The sequence below is a fragment of the Dendrobates tinctorius genome, unplaced genomic scaffold (assembly GCF_039654945.1).
Source record: "Dendrobates tinctorius isolate UK_male_01 unplaced genomic scaffold, ASM3965494v1 ptg000261l, whole genome shotgun sequence".
Lineage (NCBI taxonomy): Eukaryota > Metazoa > Chordata > Amphibia > Anura > Dendrobatidae > Dendrobates > Dendrobates tinctorius.
In genome coordinates this window covers 1,325,063-1,339,760 of record NW_027361928.1, presented here as the reverse complement: position 1 = coordinate 1,339,760, position 14,698 = coordinate 1,325,063, and the positions used below count along the sequence as shown (strand labels likewise).

At 66.6% G+C, this 14,698-nt stretch overlaps 1 protein-coding gene across 2 annotated transcripts in view; it reads left to right on the top strand.

Annotated features, from left to right (window-relative positions):
- Window positions 1-6,477: 6,477 nt before the first annotated feature.
- Window positions 6,478-14,698, top strand: part of USP4 (ubiquitin specific peptidase 4) — a 50,143-nt gene continuing 41,922 nt past the window's right edge. Inside the window, exons 1-9 of one of the 2 annotated variants that reach the window (XM_073558904.1) lie at window positions 6,478-6,524; window positions 10,799-10,926; window positions 11,001-11,131; window positions 11,207-11,333; window positions 11,580-11,725; window positions 11,798-11,856; window positions 11,935-12,084; window positions 13,278-13,389; window positions 14,273-14,446. In XM_073558904.1, the coding sequence (XP_073415005.1) occupies window positions 6,493-6,524; window positions 10,799-10,926; window positions 11,001-11,131; window positions 11,207-11,333; window positions 11,580-11,725; window positions 11,798-11,856; window positions 11,935-12,084; window positions 13,278-13,389; window positions 14,273-14,446 (1,059 nt within the window). In that variant the 5' untranslated portion in view covers window positions 6,478-6,492. The other variant, XM_073558903.1, reaches the window with a different exon arrangement.

Here is a 14,698-nt window from a genome sequence, read left to right as displayed (position 1 = left end):
GGGGGGAGAGGACAGCAGAGGGGGGGGGAAGAGGACAGCGGACAGAGGGGGGGGAGGACAGAGGGGGGGAGAGGACAGCGCACAGAGGGGGGGGAAGAGGACAGAGGAAAATGAAGACTTTCTAGACAGAACAGAGACATCTCTACTGGTGACCGAAGGTGAAGAAAGTGTCAGAGAACCTCCAAAAGCAGATGAGTGGAAGCATGTGACCAAAAGAAGCAAGAAGACCATGGAGACATCACCAACCACACAACTGAGAAACCCGATACCAAGGCCTTGCGGAGGATGACGATGGTACACCTAAGGATGAGGCACTACCAGCAAGCAAAGAAGAAAAAGGCACACAGCAACACCCAGAAGTGACAACAAAAAGTACAGCCAAGAAGCGAAGAAGAGTGGTAGTGGTGGGAGACTCACTACTGAGAAGCACAGAAGCAGCCATTTGCTGTAGATATAGTATATCTTGACTTCAGCAAAGCATTTGACAAAGTCTCTCATACAATCCTTATTGAAAAAATGACTAAGTATGGAATGGACAAGGCAACTGTTAGGTGGATTCATAACTGGCTTAGTGATCGGACCCAAAGAGTGGTCGTAAATGGCTGCACATCCAGTTGGAAGAATGTCTCAAGTGGGGTACCACAGGGCTCTGTCCTGGGCCCTGTATTGTTCAACATCTTTATCAACGATTTAGATGAAGGAATTGAGGGTAAACTGATTAAATTTGCTGATGACACAAAGCTAGGAGGGATAGCTAATACTAGAGAAGAGAGAGAGAGGATTCAAAAAGATTTAAATAAACTGGAGAAGTGGGCAGCAACTAACAGAATGGTTTTTAACAGGGAAAAATGCAAAGTACTACATCTGGGCAATAAAAATGAAAAAAGCATATATAGAATGGGAGGAATAGGCCTAAGTGACAGCACATGTGAAAAAGACTTGGGTATACTAATAGATCACAGACTGAATATGAGTCAACAGTGTGATGCAGCAGCAAAAAAGGCAAATGCAATTCTAGGATGTATTAACAGAAGCATACAGTCTAGATCACGTGAAGTCATTATTTCCCTCTACTCCTCTTTGGTCAGACCTCATCTGGAATATTGTGTCCAGTTTTGGGCACCACATTTTAAAAAAGACATCAACAAACTGGAGCAAGTTCAGAAAAGAGCGACCAGAATGGTGACCGGTCTGCAAACCCTGTCTTATGAGGAAAGGTTGCAGGATTTGGGAATGTTTAGCTGCAGAAGAGAAGACTGAGAGGAGACTTAATAGCCGTCTACAAATATCTAAAGGGCTGTCACATTGTAGAAGGATCAACTTTATTCTCATTTGCACAAGGAAAGACTAGAAGCAATGGGATGAAACTGAATGGGAGGAGACACAGATTAGATATTAGAGAAAACTTTTTGACAGAGTGATCAATGAGTGGAACAGGCTGCCACGAGAAGTGGTGAGTTCTCCTTCAATGGAAGTCTTCAAACAGAGGCTGGACAGACATCTGACTGGGATGATTTCGCGAATCCTGCTTTGAGCAGGGGGTTGGACCAGATGGCCCAGGAGGTCCCTTCCAACTCTATGATTCTATGAAGGTGACGGTCACAAGGGGGCATTCTCTGCGTCTGGAGGAGAGAAGGTTTCTTCACCAACATAGAAGAGGATTCTTTACTGTTAGGGCAGTGAGAATCTGGAGTTCCCTGCCTGAGGAGGTGGTGATGGCGAACTCAGCCGAGGGGTTCAAGAGAGGCCTGGATGTCTTCCTGAAGCGTAACAACATTGTATCTGATAGTGATTAGGTTCTTTAGAAGGACGGAGATCTGGGGATTTATTCTGACAGAATTTTATAGGCTGAACTGGACGGACTAATGTCTTTTTTCGGCCTTACTATGTTACAGCGGACAGAGGGGAGGGGAGAGGACGGCGGACACAGGGGGGGGGAGGGGGGAGAGGACGGCGGACACAGGGGGGGGGAGGGGGGAGAGGACGGCGGACACGGGAGAGGGGAGAGGACGGCGGACACGGGGGAGAGGGGAGAGGGGAGAGGACGGCGGACACGGGGGAGAGGGGAGAGGACGGCGGATACAGGGGGGGAGGGGGGAGAGGACGGCGGACACAGGGGGGAGAGGGGAGAGGACGGCGGACACAGGGGGGAGAGGGGAGAGGACGGCGGACACAGGGGGGAGACGGGAGAGGACGGCGGACACAGGGGGGAGAGGGGGAGAGGACGGCGGACACAGGGGGGAGAGGGGAGAGGACGGCGGACACAGGGGGGAGAGGGGAGAGGACGGCGGACACAGGGGGGAGAGGGGAGAGGACGGCGGACACAGGGGGGAGAGGGGAGAGGACGGCGGACACAGGGGGGAGAGGGGAGAGGACGGCGGACACAGGGGGGAGAGGGGAGAGGACGGCGGACACAGGGGGGAGAGGGGAGAGGACGGCGGACACAGGGGGGAGGGGGAGAGGACGGCGGACACAGGGGGGAGGGGGGAGAGGACGGCGGACACAGGGGGGAGGGGGGAGAGGACGGCGGACACAGGGGGGAGGGGGGAGAGGACGGCGGACACAGGGGGGAGGGGGGAGAGGACGGCGGACACGGGGGGGAGGGGGGAGAGGACGGCAGACACGGGGGGGAGGGGGGAGAGGACGGCAGACACGGGGGGGAGGGGGGAGAGGACGGCGGACACAGGGGGGAGGGGGAGAGGACGGCGGACACAGGGGGGAGGGGGAGAGGACGGCGGACACAGGGGGGAGGGGGAGAGGACGGCGGACACAGGGGGGAGGGGGAGAGGACGGCGGACACAGGGGGGAGGGGGAGAGGACGGCGGACACAGGGGGGAGGGGGAGAGGACGGCGGACACAGGGGGGAGGGGGAGAGGACGGCGGACACAGGGGGGAGGGGGAGAGGACGGCGGACACAGGGGGGAGGGGGAGAGGACGGCGGACACAGGGGGGAGGGGGAGAGGACGGCGGGCACAGGGGGAGGGGAGGAGAGGACGGCGGGCACAGGGGGAGGGGAGGAGAGGACGGCGGACACAGGGGGGGGAGAGGACGGCAGACACAGGGGGGAGGGGGGAGAGGACGGCGGACACAGGGGGGAGGGGGGAGAGGACGGCGGACACAGGGGGGAGGGGGAGAGGACGGCGGACACAGGGGGGGAGAGGACGGCGGACACAGGGGGGGGAGAGGACGGCGGACACAGGGGGGGAGAGGACGGCGGACACAGGGGGGGAGAGGACGGCGGACACAGGGGGGGAGAGGACGGCGGACACAGGGGGGGAGAGGACGGCGGACACAGGGGGGGAGAGGACGGCGGACACAGGGGGGGAGAGGACGGCGGACACAGGGGGGGAGAGGACGGCGGACACAGGGGGGGAGAGGACGGCGGACACAGGGGGGGAGAGGACGGCGGACACAGGGGGGGGGAGAGGACGGCGGACACAGGGGGGGGGAGAGGACGGCGGACACAGGGGGGGGAAGAGGACGGCGGACACAGGGGGGAGGGGGAGAGGACGGCGGACACAGGGGGGAGGGGGAGAGGACGGCGGAGAGGACGGCGGACACAGGGGGAGAGGACGGCGGACACAGGGGGAGAGGACGGCGGACAGGGGAGGGGGGGAGAGGACGGCGGACACAGGGGGAGGGGGGAGAGGACGGCGGACACAGGGGGGGAGAGGACGGCGGACACAGGGGGGGAGAGGACGGCGGACACAGGGGGGGAGAGGACGGCGGACACAGGGGGGGAGAGGACGGCGGACACAGGGGGGGAAGAGGACGGCGGACACAGGGGGGGAAGAGGACGGCGGACACAGGGGGAGAGGACGGCGGACAGGGGAGGGGGGGAGAGGACGGCGGACAGGGGAGGGGGGGAGAGGACGGCGGACACAGGGGGAGGGGGGAGAGGACGGCGGACACAGGGGGGGGAGAGGACGGCGGACACAGGGGGGGAGAGGACGGCGGACACAGGGGGGGAAGAGGACGGCGGACACAGGGGGGGAAGAGGACGGCGGACACAGGGGGGGAAGAGGACGGCGGACACAGGGGGGAGGGGGAGAGGACGGCGGACACAGGGGGAGAGGACGGCGGACAGGGGAGGGGGGGAGAGGACGGCGGACACAGGGGGAGGGGGGAGAGGACGGCGGACACAGGGGGGAGAGGGGAGAGGACGGCGGACACGGGGTGGGGGGGGGAGGACGGCGGACACGGGGTGGGGGGGAGGACGGCGGACACGGGGTGGGGGGGGGAGGACGGCGGACACAGGGGGGAGGGGAGGAGAGGACGGCGGACACAGGGGGGAGGGGGAGAGGACGGCGGGCACAGGGGGAGGGGAGGAGAGGACGGCGGACACGGGGGGAGAGGACGGCAGACACAGGGGGGAGGGGGGAGAGGACGGCGGACACAGGGGGGAGGGGGGAGAGGACGGCGGACACAGGGGGGAGGGGGGAGAGGACGGCGGACACAGGGGGGAGGGGGGAGAGGACGGCGGACACAGGGGGGAGGGGGAGAGGACGGCGGACACAGGGGGGGAGAGGACGGCGGACACAGGGGGGGAGAGGACGGCGGACACAGGGGGGGAGAGGACGGCGGACACAGGGGGGGAGAGGACGGCGGACACAGGGGGGGAGAGGACGGCGGACACAGGGGGGAGGGGGAGAGGACGGCGGAGAGGACGGCGGACACAGGGGGAGAGGACGGCGGACACAGGGGGAGAGGACGGCGGACAGGGGAGGGGGGGGAGAGGACGGCGGACACAGGGGGAGGGGGGAGAGGACGGCGGACACAGGGGGGGAGAGGACGGCGGACACAGGGGGGGAGAGGACGGCGGACACAGGGGGGGAGAGGACGGCGGACACAGGGGGGGAAGAGGACGGCGGACACAGGGGGGGAAGAGGACGGCGGACACAGGGGGGGAAGAGGACGGCGGACACAGGGGGGAGGGGGAGAGGACGGCGGACACAGGGGGGAGGGGGAGAGGACGGCGGAGAGGACGGCGGACACAGGGGGAGAGGACGGCGGACAGGGGAGGGGGGGAGAGGACGGCGGACAGGGGAGGGGGGGAGAGGACGGCGGACACAGGGGGAGGGGGGAGAGGACGGCGGACACAGGGGGGGGGGGGAGAGGACGGCGGACACAGGGGGGGAGAGGACGGCGGACACAGGGGGGGAGAGGACGGCGGACACAGGGGGGGAAGAGGACGGCGGACACAGGGGGGGAAGAGGACGGCGGACACAGGGGGGGAAGAGGACGGCGGACACAGGGGGGAGGGGGAGAGGACGGCGGAGAGGACGGCGGACACAGGGGGAGAGGACGGCGGACAGGGGAGGGGGGAGAGGACGGCGGACACAGGGGGAGGGGGGAGAGGACGGCGGACACAGGGGGGAGAGGGGAGAGGACGGCGGACACAGGGGGGAGGGGGGAGAGGACGGCGGACACAGGGGGGAGGGGGGAGAGGACGGCGGACACGGGGTGGGGGGGGGAGGACGGCGGACACGGGGTGGGGGGGGGAGGACGGCGGACACGGGGTGGGGGGGGGAGGACGGCGGACACGGGGTGGGGGGGAGGACGGCGGACACGGGGTGGGGGGGAGGACGGCGGACACGGGGGGGAGAGGACGGCGGACACAGGGGGGAGGGGAGGAGAGGACGGCGGACACGGGGTGGGGGGGGAGGACGGCGGACACGGGGGGGGAGAGGACGGCGGACACAGGGGGGAGGGGAGGAGAGGACGGCGGACACGGGGGGGAGAGGACGGCGGACACGGGGTGGGGGGGGGAGGACGGCGGACACGGGGTGGGGGGGGGAGGACGGCGGACACGGGGTGGGGGGGGAGGACGGCGGACACGGGGTGGGGGGGGGGAGGACGGCGGACACGGGGTGGGGGGGGAGGACGGCGGACACGGGGTGGGGGGGGGGGGGAGGACGGCGGACACGGGGGGGAGAGGACGGCGGACACAGGGGGGAGGGGAGGAGAGGACGGCGGACACGGGGGGGAGAGGACGGCGGACACAGGGGGGAGGGGGGAGAGGACGGCGGACACGGGGTGGGGGGGAGGACGGCGGACACGGGGTGGGGGGGGAGGACGGCGGACACGGGGTGGGGGGGGGGGGAGGACGGCGGACACGGGGTGGGGGGGAGGACGGCGGACACGGGGTGGGGGGGGAGGACGGCGGACACGGGGTGGGGGGGGGGGAGGACGGCGGACACGGGGTGGGGGGGAGGACGGCGGACACGGGGTGGGGGGGGAGGACGGCGGACACGGGGTGGGGGGGGGAGGACGGCGGACACAGGGGGGAGGGGAGGAGAGGACGGCAGACAGGACAGCGCGGCTGGTAATCAGTTGCCGCATTCTCGGACAAGAGCGCTGACGCTGGGTGTGACCCGGTTGCTATGGGAAACTGCTGGGACACTTCCGGGTGCTAAGAAGGTCGAGATGATCACGTGATAGAGCCGGCGACACACGTCATAGTCCGCATGCGCAGTTGTGTCGCAGCCCCACATGGTCCCCGCCCTTGGCCTTGTGAGTTCCTGGTACGTGCGCGTACGTTACGCTTTGACATCAAGTTTCGGTGAGAACGTGCGCGCCCCCGCAGTGTTCGCGCAGTTATGGCGGAGGGGGGTGGCGGAGCAGAACCGGGCACGGAGCAGCCGCCCCGAGCCGCCCGCACCCCGTCACCGGAGCATAGCGGCCTCCCGGACACAGAGACCCAGAAGACCGAGCTCGGAGACCTGCTGAAGGCGCCGCTGAGGAAGGGGGACGAGTGGTGAGAGGGAGGAGGAGGACAGGCCCGAGCACCGGCCTGGGAGACACGGGAGGAGGAGGAGACACGGGAGGAGGGGGGAGGAGGAGGAGACACGGGAGGAGGGGGGGGGGGGAGGAGGAGACACGGGAGGAGGGGGGGGGGGAGGAGGAGACACGGGAGGAGGGGGGGGGGGAGGAGGAGACACGGGAGGAGGGGGGGAGGAGGAGGAGGAGACACGGGAGGAGGGGGGGGAGGAGACACGGGAGGAGGGGGGGAGGAGACACGGGAGGAGGGGGGGGAGGAGGAGACACGGGAGGAGGGGGGGGGGGAGGAGGAGACACGGGAGGAGGGGGGGGGGGAGGAGGAGACACGGGAGGAGGGGGGGAGGAGACACGGGAGGAGGGGGGGGAGGAGGAGACACGGGAGGAGGGGGGAGGAGGAGGAGACACGGGAGGAGGGGGGGGGGGAGGAGGAGACACGGGAGGAGGGGGGGGGGGAGGAGGAGACACGGGAGGAGGGGGGGAGGAGGAGGAGGAGACACGGGAGGAGGGGGGGGAGGAGACACGGGAGGAGGGGGGGAGGAGACACGGGAGGAGGGGGGGGAGGAGGAGACACGGGAGGAGGGGGGGGAGGAGGAGACACGGGAGGAGGGGGGGGAGGAGGAGACACGGGAGGAGGGGGGGGAGGAGGAGACACGGGAGGAGGGGGGGGGGAGGAGGAGACACGGGAGGAGGGGGGGGAGGAGGGGGAGACACGGGAGGAGGGGGGGGAGGAGGAGGAGACACGGGAGGAGGGGGGGGAGGAGACACGGGAGGAGGGGGGGAGGAGGGGGGGAGGAGGAGACACGGGAGGAGGGGGGGGAGGAGGAGACACGGGAGGAGACACGGGAGGAGGGGGGGGAGGAGGAGGAGACACGGGAGGAGGGGGGGGAGGAGACACGGGAGGAGGGGGGAGGAGGAGACACGGGAGGAGGGGGGGAGGAGACACGGGAGGAGGGGGGAGGAGGAGACACGGGAGGAGGGGGGAGGAGGAGACACGGGAGGAGGGGGGGAGGAGACACGGGAGGAGGGGGGAGGAGACACGGGAGGAGGGGGGGAGGAGGAGACACGGGAGGAGGGGGGAGGAGGAGACACGGGAGGAGGGGGGAGGAGGAGACACGGGAGGAGGGGGGGAGGAGGAGACACGGGAGGAGGAAGGGGGAAGGAGGAGGAGGAGACACGGGAGGAGGGGGGGAGGAGGAGACACGGGAGGAGGGGGGGAGGAGGAGGAGACACGGGAGGAGGGGAGGAGGAGGAGACACGGGAGGAGGGGGGGGAGGAGGAGGAGACACGGGAGGAGGGGGGGAGGAGGAGACACGGGAGGAGGGGGGGAGGAGGAGGAGACACGGGAGGAGGGGAGGAGGAGACACGGGAGGAGGGGAGGAGGAGACACGGGAGGAGGGGGGGGAGGAGGAGGAGACACGGGAGGAGGGGGGGGAGGAGGAGGAGACACGGGAGGAGGAAGGGGGAAGGAGGAGGAGGAGACACGGGAGGAGGGGGAGACACGGGAGGGGGGAGGAGACACGGGAGGGGGGAGGAGACATGGGAGGAGGGGGGGGAGGAGGAGGAAACACGGGAGGGGGAGACACGGGAGGGGGCGGGAGGGGGAGACACGGGAGGAGGGGGGGAGGAGGAGGAGACACGGGAGGAGGGGGGGAGGAGGAGGAGACACGGGAGGAGGGGGGGGAGGAGGAGGAGACACGGGAGGAGGGGGGGGAGGAGGAGGAGACACGGGAGGAGGGGGGGGAGGAGGAGGAGAGACGGGAGGAGGGGGGAGGAGGAGGAGACACGGGAGGAGGGGGAGGAGGAGGAGACACGGGAGGAGGGGGAGGAGGAGGAGACACGGGAGGAGGGGGAGGAGGAGGAGACACGGGAGGAGGGGGAGGAGGAGGAGACACGGGAGGGGGGGAGGAGGAGGAGACACGGGAGGGGGGGGGGAGGAGGAGGAGACACGGGAGGGGGGGGGGAGGAGGAGGAGACACGGGAGGGGGGGGGAGGAGGAGGAGACACGGGAGGAGGGGGGGAGGAGGAGGAGACACGGGAGGAGGGGGGGGGAAAGGGGGAGACACGGGAGGGGGAGACACGGGAGGAGGGGGGGAGGGGGAGACACGGGAGGGGGGAGGAGACACGGGAGGAGGGGGGAGGGGGAGACACGGGAGGAGGGGGGAGGGGGAGACACGGGAGGAGGGGGAGACACGGGAGGAGGGGGGGGAGGGGGAGACACGGGAGGAGGGGGGGGAGGGGGAGACACGGGAGGAGGGGGGGAGGGGGAGACACGGGAGGGGGGGGAGGGGGAGACACGGGAGGAGGGGGGGAGGGGGAGACACGGGAGGAGGGGGGAGGAGACACGGGGGGAGGGGGAGACACGGGAGGAGGGGGAGGAGGAGACACGGGGGGAGACGGGGGAGGGGGGGAGACACGGGAGGGGGGGAGGGGGAGACACGGGGGGAGGGGGAGACACGGGAGGAGGGGGGAGGGGGAGACACGGGAGGAGGGTGAGACACGGGAGGAGGGGGGAGACACGGGGGGAGGGGGAGACACGGGGGGAGGGGGAGACACGGGGGAGGGGGAGACACGGGAGGAGGGGGGGAGGGGGAGACACTGGAGGAGGGGGAGACACGGGAGGGGGGAGACGGGGGAGGAGGAGGAGACACGGGAGGGGGGAGGGGGAGACACGGGGGAGGGGGGAGACAGGGGAGGAGGGGGGAGACACGGGAGGGGGGAGGGGGAGACACAGGAGGAGGGGGAGGAGGAGACACGGGAGGAGGGGGGAGACGGGGGAGGAGGAGGAGACACGGGGGGGGAGGGGGAGGAGGAGACACGGGAGGAGGGGGGAGACGGGGGAGGAGGAGGAGACACGGGGGGGGAGGGGGAGGAGGAGACACGGGAGGGGGAGACGGGGGAGGAGGAGGAGACACGGGGGAGACGGGGGAGGAGGAGACACGGGAGGGGGAGACGGGGGAGGAGGAGACACGGGAGGGGGAGACGGGGGAGGAGGAGACACGGGAGGGGGAGACGGGGGAGGAGGAGACACGGGGGGGAGACGGGGGGAGGAGGGGGAAACGGGGGAGGAGGAGACACAGGGGGGGGAGGAGGGGAGGAGGGGGAAACGGGGGAGGAGGGGGAGACGGGGGAGGAGGAGGAGACGGGCGGGGGAGGAGGAGGAGACGGGGGAGGGGAGGAGGAGGAGACGGGAGGAGGAGACGGGGGAGGGGGGAGGAGGAGACAGGGGGAGGGGGAAGGAGACAGGGGGAGGGGGAAGGAGACAGGGGGAGGGGGAAGGAGGAGACGGGAGGAGGAGGAGACAGGGGAGGGGGGTGAGGAGGAGACACGGGAGGGGGGAGGAGGAGGAGACACGGGAGGGGGGAGGAGGAGAAGACACGGGAGGAGGAGGAGACACGGGAGGGGGGAGGAGACACGGGAGGGGGGGAGGAGACACGGGAGGAGGGGAGGAGGAGGACACGGGAGGGGGGGGAGGAGGACACGGGAGGGGGGGGAGGAGGACACGGGAGGGGGGGGAGGAGGACACGGGAGGGGGGGAGGAGGAGGAGACACGGGAGGGGGGAGGAGGAGACACGGGAGGGGGGGAGGAGGAGACACGGGAGGGGGGGAGGAGGAGACACGGGAGGGTGGAGGAGACGCTGGGGCGGGGGAGGGAGGAGGAGACGCTGGGGAGCGAGGAGGTGGCGGCGGCGACCCCCGGTGGGGGGGAGACCTGGGGAGGGAGAAGGTGGCGGCGACCCCAGGAGGGAGGAGTAGACACTGGGGTGAGGGGAAGAGGAGACTTGGGGGGAGTTTGGGGTGGCGGCAACCCCCGGGGGGAGGGGGAGGAGTCGACCCCGGGTGGTGGGGGGGGGGGAGTAGGATATTCTTTGTGCCGCCGGTACAGAACCCTGTGTATTCTGATCCCCTGGATGTGGCCTGGGCGGCACAAATACTCAGGGGACGGTTGTATATTTTCTGGTCTTTGTCACGCGTCGTTCTGACACCGTCCGCTTGTGTGACGCTTTTTCGGTGTTGTCAGGTACCTAGTCGACAGCCGCTGGTACAAACAGTGGAAGAAATATGTTGGGTTTGATTCGTGGGACATGTACAACGTGGGAGAAAGCAGCCTGTTCCCGGGACCGGTGGATAACTCTGGCTTGTTGGCAGGTAGAGTAGAGAGTGCGAGTGGCGCCATCAGGGCGGCGGCGCTGCGTCCCATTCACCGCTCTGTGTCGCTTCAGATCCTGACACTCAGGTATTAAAGGAGCATCTGATCGATGAGCTGGACTACGTGCTGGTGCCCACCGAGGCCTGGGGTAAACTCATGTGCTGGTATGGCAGCGTGCCCGGCCAGAAACCCATAGTGAGGAAGGTAGGTGGCCCCGGCGCTGTACATGGGGCCCCAGGGCGGGCTGCAGAAGGTGCTGACCCCTCTGCTCGTCTGCAGGTGGTGGAGCACGGCATGTTTGTGAAGCATTGTAAGGTGGAGGTGTACCTGATCGAGCTGAAACTCTGCGAGAATAGTGACCTGGACAACGTGGTGACGCGCCACTTCAGCAAAGCCGACACGATCGGTAAGAGCGGCCCCAGAATACTGAGCCCCTGCCCACCCTTCCTGCCAGTGGCCTCGACCCTGCCCCAGCCCATCCCCTACCTCCGTGGCCCCAACCCATCCCCACTCCCTCCGTGGCCCCAACCCATCCCCACTCCCTCCGTGGCCCCAACCCATCCCCACTCCCTCCGTGGCCTCACCACTCCCTCCGTGGCCCGGCCTCACCACTCCCTCCGTGGCCCGGCCTCACCACTCCCTCTGGTTGCAGACTCCATAGAGAAGGAGATGAGGATCGTCTTTAATGTTCCCGGGAATAAGGAGACGCGGCTGTGGAATAAATACATGACAAACACCTTCGAGCAGCTCACCAAGCCCGACAACACGGTGCAGGACGCGGGGCTCTACCAGGGGCAGGTAATCGGTCCCCCGGCCTCTCACTCCGGGTCAGTGCAGTCCTCCTGTAATTAACTCCTTGTGTCTTGGCAGATTCTGGTGATAGAGCAGAGGAACGCGGACGGTACATGGCCTCGGCAGCCGCAGACCAAGTGAGTGATGAAGGGTCCGGGGGAGGTCTGTCTGCTACTTGTCCCCGATCTTTCTATGATCTCTCATCAATGCCTTAGATCAAGTACCGCCACGAGTAGAAGCTACACCACCTCCACAAAGTCCTCATCCAGCTGCACCTACTCCTCATCATCCTCATCTGCCACCATAACAAACGGAGACAGCGGGGGTGGCGGCTATGGGCTGAGCAACGCCAGTGCGTGCAAAGGGTGAGTTCGGAACTGCCGATGATCACTGTAAGTACAGCACGTCTGTAAGGAGGCCCCTTTGGCCGCGCCACGGCTGTGTGCGTATCTTGGATCGGATTGGCTCCTGCAGCACCCTCCAGGCCTGTCTGCGGCTCTCAGCCTCCTACATCTCTTCTTCGGTCCTCACCTTCCTCCTCGGTTCCCGGCTCCCCCTCGCCTTCCTCCTCGGCTCCCCCTCGCCTTCCTCCTCCTCGGCTCCCCCTCGCCTTCCTCCTCGGCTCCCCCTCGCCTTCCTCCTCCTCCTCGGCTCCCCCTCGCCTTCCTCCTCGGCTCCCCCTCGCCTTCCTCCTCCTCCTCGGCTCCCCCTCGCCTTCCTCCTCCTCCTCGGCTCCCCCTCGCCTTCCTCCTCCTCCTCGGCTCCCCCTCGCCTTCCTCCTCCTCCTCGGCTCCCCCTCGCCTTCCTCCTCCTCCTCGGCTCCCCCTCGCCTTCCTCCTCCTCCTCGGCTCCCCCTCGCCTTCCTCCTCCCCCTCGGCTCCCCCTCGCCTTCCTCCTCCTCCTCCTCGGCTCCCCCTCGCCTTCCTCCTCCTCCTCCTCGGCTCCCCCTCGCCTTCCTCCTCCTCCTCCTCGGCTCCCCCTCGCCTTCCTCCTCCTCCTCGGCTCCCCCTCGCCTTCCTCCTCCTCCTTGGCTCCCCCTCGCCTTCCTCCTCCTCCTCGGCTCCCCCTCGCCTTCCTCCTCCTCCTCGGCTCCCCCTCGCCTTCCTCCTCCCCCTCGGCTCCCCCTCGCCTTCCTCCTCCCCCTCGCCTTCCTCCTCCTCGGCTCCCCCTCGCCTTCCTCCTCCTCCTCCTCGGCTCCCCCTCGCCTTCCTCCTCCTCGGCTCCCCCTCGCCTTCCTCCTCCTCCTCCTCGGCTCCCCCTCGCCTTCCTCCTCCTCCTCCTCGGCTCCCCCTCGCCTTCCTCCTCCTCGGCTCCCCCTCGCCTTCCCCCTCGCCTTCCTCCTCCTCGGCTCCCCCTCGCCTTCCTCCTCCTCGGCTCCCCCTCGCCTTCCTCCTCGCCTTCCTCCTCCTCGGCTCCCCCTCGCCTTCCTCCCCCTCGCCTTCCTCCCCCCTCGCCTTCCTCCCCCCTCGCCTTCCTCCCCCCTCGGCGCCCCCCCCCCCCCCCCCCCCCCCCCGCCTTTCTCCTCGGCTCATGGCGTCCCCTCTTCTTCCTCCTGCAGTGGTTACGGCTCCTCGTACAGCTCGTACAGTTACAGGGACCCCTCCAGTAAGCCCGGCCTGTGTGGTCTCAGTAACCTGGGGAACACGTGCTTCATGAACTCTGCATTGCAGGTAGGTCTGGCCGCTCCTGGGGTCTTAGTTGGGTTGTGGCTGCGGCTCTTGTGTGCTCGGCGGTGTGGTAGATCGGCTCACTCGTCGGCTTAATGAGGCAATCACAGGGACACTCCACAGCCCAGTGCAAAAGAAACCGACATATCCCGTCTTCTCGACATGTATCAGGCAGCCCCCACTATAGCCCTGAAAACGGCGGTGTCCGCCCGCTCTGTAGTGCGGCTCCCTTCCAGACTACACAGAACCATCGCCTTTAGCTCCTGGACCTTGGCCTGGGGTGGAGATAAGGTGGACAGCGGCCATCTGCCCAGCTCTTCAGATGTTCATAATAAACCTGGTCCTGTCATGGCAGATTAACCCCTCTCAGCACATAACGTGCTTCCGGGTTCATGTCACTGAAGCTAACAACCTCAGTGACACACATCTCCAGTACATTACCAGTGACCAGCGGCTTTACACTTACTGATAACTGGTAACAGTGGGCCCTCTGGAATAAGGCCATGTGCACACTTAGTATTTCCTGCAGATTTTCCTGCCTCATAAACACTGAAACAGTTGACGCTGCGGATGCTTCAATTGGGTGTAAATCCACAAGGCAAACCTCAGCAGTGAGCGACCGAGGCGACAGAAGTCTCGTTCTCTTCTCTGGGAAAGTAAAACGCTTTTTTTTTAACGGAACAATACGACGTGTGAACAAGCCCTAAGGGGATTGGAAGAACAATCAGACGAGGACAAGCCAACATACAGAACGCCTGTAGTGACGCCCTTATATCGCCAGCACGTCGTATACTTGGAAGGACGGGATCTGCCCCGAGTCCTGGAGACAGGAACAGTCAGTAAATCTGCGCTGCCGATCAGGTGATCAATGCTCTTTTTTATACAGTGTTTGAGTAACACCCCCCCCCTGACCGAGTACTTCTTGACCGACGACTACAAGGACGAGATCAACAGGGACAATCCGCTGGGAATGAAAGGAGAGATCGCCACAGCCTATGCTGAACTAATCCGCCAGATCTGGTCCGGGGAGCATTCTTATGTCGCTCCACGCATGTTCAAGGTAGGACCACCCAAAAGTATCAGGTCACTGTCCACATAAGTTACATCACTGATCCTCTATTATACTCCAGAGCTGCACTCACTATTCTGCTGGTGCAGTCACTGTGTACATACATTACTGATCCTGAGTTACCTCCTGTGTTATACCCCAGAGCTGCACTCACTATTCTGCTGGTGCAGTCACTGTGTACATACATTACTGATCCTGAGTTACCTCCTGTATTATACCCCAGAGCTGCACTCACTATTCTGC